Raw genomic sequence first — 4,349 nt, forward strand, 5'->3', positions numbered from 1 at the left:
CAAATAGAAAATAAGCTCATATAAGGAAATATAAGCAAACGAAACGAGGATGAATAATCAAAAGTGAAATTATCTAAATCTTCCATTCTTCGTAGACACTCCGAATGAAGACTTCAAAGCTCCATCAATACCCATCAGGAACAATTCGTGTCAGATTACCATATGCCTCCTTGAGGATTCGTCGGAAAGAAAAATGTTCAACCCTTTAATACCTTTTGGAATTGATGCATGTACTAATAAGCTCTGCTGTCGTAAGTTGAAATTTATTATGTTTGCAATTCTGAATAGTTAGCCAATCTAAATCATTAAGGTTTGACTTAAATTTGCTTGCACTTTCTCAAAGATTTTCTTAAATTTTGAGTAGAAGTTCTAGCCGATGAAGAAGACACTTCAGGGATTAGAAGTGGCAAAGAGAACAAATTTCTATTTGAATTTTCAACTAGGACATTCTGTCCAAGAATACCCAAAGCAGTTACATTCTTAGATTGTGTCGAAGAGCTACGTTTCTCCAAGAAATCTGCTATCGTGGAATTCCAAAACTTTTTATCCTCGCCTGTCAAAATATTTGGTATTACCGGAGGTGCAAGGAGGAATGGAGATTCCACAATATCAGTAACCAAATTAGGGAAGTTGGTGCAAGAATCAAGGGAAATTGAATTCTCAAATTGACTATTGGACTCTTCTCCGAGATTTCAGGTCCAATTGAAACCACCCGAATTGCTAAAAAAATGGGAGAACAAAACTTGCTAAAATAATATAAAACCATTCATGATATTCGATCTCTCTGTAGGAAGATTACCCACAAAAATTTTGAATAGTCGAAGTGGTTTGACAACTTCTGGGCCACGCTTACCCACAAACCCTCCTCTATCTCTAAACCGAAGACTCAAAAATATCTCTAAAAGTCTCTTTATCTCGCTCACTCTCACTCTCTCTCTCATGTTGTCTTTCTTTTTCTCTCCCCATGTTTCCCTTCTCACTTTTCTAAATGTTATATTAGACTGCAACTAAAAATAAAATGGAACAAGAGAAAGGTTGATTGCCAATATTTTGAACCCATGACTTCAATTTGAAAATAGAAAATTCTGAGACAGTGCTTAACCAATTGAGCTACAGTAGCTATTGAGGTTCACATTTGACAAAAGCATATATGTTCTGTAAAAAAAAAAAAGGACGATAGGTCATTTGACAACCACCGACTTTCATAGTCTCTTGAGACTTTTCTTTCTGGCGTCCAATTTCTTCTTGTCTGCTGCCTGAACTCTGGCAATTCCACCGCCTTCCTTCTTATGCGGGAGAACTGCCGCAGTTGTTGGCACCGTCGGAGCCAGGGGAGATGGCAATGGCAACGCTGCTGCCGCGGCAGATGGGGCACTCTTTTGGTCAACATTGAGAATGGAGGCATTGCTCTGGTCAACGTTCAGGGCCGTAGTTGACTCGGTTATGGCCCCCGACTTGAATTTTGGTTTCGGCTTAGCATGGATGCTTGTGTACAACCTTCAAAAATTAACTAAGTAATTACTAAAAGCTTTCTACGGTCAATGTATGTATTTAGCGATTAAGTATGCACAAGGTATAATTAATTAGTGAGCTGACCTGGCATGTCTGGCATACTCATCATAATTTTCAAGCAGCATCTTCCCAGCCTGCTCGTTCAATGCAGATTCCGGGAAGGGCTCAATCAACAAGCACCTGACAACCTGGTATTATCATAAACCAATGAGAGTTCAGAAACAGAGGAACACATGCAAGTAGTTTTAATGAGTATGACAAAATATAACTTACAATGAGAACATGCCGCAAACCAAGAGTTGGATTCCAATCCTTTTTTAGCGTATTCACACATATCTCACCATTTGTTGCAATGTTTGGATGAAAAATCTTGGCCAAGAAGTAACCTGTCAATCAAAAAAAAATTACACGATTCATATCTAGTTTAAAGCATGGTATATCAAAATGCACAATCATTGACACTTCTTTCCATTAAATTTCATATTTAACCACACATATTTAACCACACGAAAGCCGCAATAATTACAGATATATCATAATGCCCAACTAATTACACATGGAGAACAACAAACCTTTTGGGGGAGAGTGTGGGAAGTCATGAGATAACCTCAACTTCATCCGGAAGACTCCATTTTCATAAGGAGTCCCAGCTACAAGAGGAAAACAAAAACATAACTCAGTATAGACTATAAAGCCCCATATTAAATCTTAGAGGAAGCATTGCCAAGTCGAGAAATCACATACCTGGGCCTTCAATATCAGCAAAAATAGTTGAAAAGTCGTCATCATTGACTACTACTTTGATCCCCTCAGGAGGGGACTCATCAAGACTCTTCAACTCCTTAGCAAGTTGCTTGATAACATTTGGTGGGAGGTTCTCATTGGTTGCCTAAAACAAGTGATCCAAAGAAGAAGTATTAGTACACAAATGTCAACAATCTAATGCAGAATAGTTAAATTTTAACTACATGCAAAATAGAGGTTCCCTGAAATAAAAAGAGCAATGTGCTCTAGAAAGCAATAACTGCCAGGCTAATTCCTTGTCACAGTATCCTTACCAACTACAGTTATTAGAGCTTGCCCATATAATAGGAAAATTTTACAACAGAGGCAAAGAGAAAAGGAAAAAGATCCTTTTTATCATTGACAAAAAACCAATACAGACAGAATATGCAATCCTTCCATATCAAACATCATTTCGAATACGATACAGACAGAATATGCAATCCTTCCATATCAAACATCATTTCGAATACATAACATCAGATACAACCCATTAAGGTTTGCCTGGTAAATGTCACCCCGCATTTGGGCTGAGGAAAAAAGTTTTGCAGTCCTTAGGAAACCTTTTGACCCACAAATACTCAGAGTACCTAAACTTCTTGATTGATTGAATTATAGAAAATATCCTCAAAACTAGATACTAATAAATGACTGGAGAAAAAATTACCATTCGGAAAAAGATGAGTGCGTCCTTGAGGGAATGGCGCTTCAACTTGCAAGCTTCACTGGATTTCAAGTAACAGACGCCCCCCAACCTTCACAACACCACAAAAAAAAAAAAAAAAGATCAAATAAATCAAGCCGCTGCCAGTATCAGAAAGCTTCACATTTACAAGTATTAAGTTTGTCAGTTACTTATTTACACCGAACACAAATTTATGAGTGAACGGCTGAACGCTACGATGGTATTATCACCAGTGGCAAAACTAAAATAAACTAGACTGAATTCATCATAAAGATGCCGATACAAAACTTGCACTGACAGAAGGATGACTGAGCTAATTAGAACCATCAGTACATAATCAAATATACCAAACACCATAACAAAGAACCAAGCACAGAAAAAGATGAGGGGAAAAAATATACACACAATGTGAAACCAAAAGATTAAGCCATAACCAAAAGGATCGACGAGAAAATACCCAATCGACCAAACGGACAACCAATTGAATCAAAAAAAACCCCAATTTTCAAAATCCAAAGCCTCAAACTTTACAGAAACTAGAAAAAACATGAACTTGCCAGAAAGAAGAAAGGAATATCGGCGTTCCCTGACCTTGAAAGAAAGAATAATAACCCACATAAACAGCATTAATAATTGTATTAAATAAATACTAATAAACCCTAATTAACGATAGAGAAGTAAAGAATCAAGAACTAAACTTACAAATTCAATCTAACAACGAAAAGTTTCGAGCTTTTCATTAGGGAGATGATAATTAATGTGATCAAGAACACAGATTAGTCAGCAATCGAGAGAACAGAAACATCAAACAAGTGCAATTAGAAAATAATAATCTACACTGAATTTTACTTGAAAAATACCTGATTTATTCAGAAAGAGAAAGCTAAGACTGGCTGGATACAGAGACAGACAGGAGACTCAGAGAGAGAGAGGGAGAGCAATTAGATTAAAGCGATCTCCCCTTAAAATGAATGAATGATTGATTGATTGATGGATTGGTTTTATTTTGCTTTTTTTATTATTTATTTATTTGTTACCATATGAACGATATATTATGATATATTTATTTATTTCTGTTTGGTGTATTATTTAAACGTACTGTAGGCTCTGTACCTAAATACTTAACTTTTATCAAAATTGACCGTTAAATTTAAATTTGAACCCTCTTTTCTTCCTTATTCTTAAAATATTTTTTTAATTTCCTTTCAAGCAAAAATCATTTTTAGGTATTTCGAGTTTTTAGGATCACATTTTCTTCAATTTCGGTTTTTTTTATTTTATTTAAGATCATATGATTATATTTTGCAATCATTAGTTACTCAAAATTAAACAAAAACAGATCAAATTATTTTTAATTTATATTCATCTT

The 4,349-nt window shown here is 35.6% G+C and overlaps 1 protein-coding gene across 1 annotated transcript; it reads right to left on the bottom strand.

Annotated features, from left to right (window-relative positions):
* Positions 1-1,202: 1,202 nt before the first annotated feature.
* On the bottom strand, positions 1,203-3,307 carry LOC139882835 (ubiquitin-conjugating enzyme E2 22-like). The gene is made up of 7 exons (XM_071867099.1): positions 3,159-3,307; positions 2,963-3,050; positions 2,257-2,401; positions 2,085-2,162; positions 1,786-1,898; positions 1,597-1,700; positions 1,203-1,497 (listed from the first exon to the last, which is right to left on the bottom strand). Exons 1-7 carry the CDS (start codon positions 3,305-3,307, stop codon positions 1,203-1,205), a joined length of 972 nt encoding a protein of 323 aa, XP_071723200.1.
* Between the last annotated feature and the right edge of the window lie 1,042 nt (positions 3,308-4,349).

Source organism: Rutidosis leptorrhynchoides, unplaced genomic scaffold, assembly GCF_046630445.1.
Source record: "Rutidosis leptorrhynchoides isolate AG116_Rl617_1_P2 unplaced genomic scaffold, CSIRO_AGI_Rlap_v1 contig313, whole genome shotgun sequence".
Classification (NCBI taxonomy): Eukaryota; Viridiplantae; Streptophyta; class Magnoliopsida; order Asterales; family Asteraceae; genus Rutidosis; species Rutidosis leptorrhynchoides.

Bases quoted from the DNA above. Each gene is read 5' to 3' on its own strand.
- LOC139882835 (XM_071867099.1), bottom strand. From the start codon at position 3,307: ATGGTTCTAATTAGCTCAGTCATCCTTCTGTCAGTGCAAGTTTTGTAT. The intron at 2,402-2,962 runs GTAATTTTTTCT...CACTTGTTTTAG, and splicing joins CACTCATCTTTTTCCGAATG to GCAACCAATGAGAACCTCCC. The intron at 1,899-2,084 runs GTTTGTTGTTCT...TTTGATTGACAG, and splicing joins CCCACACTCTCCCCCAAAAG to GTTACTTCTTGGCCAAGATT.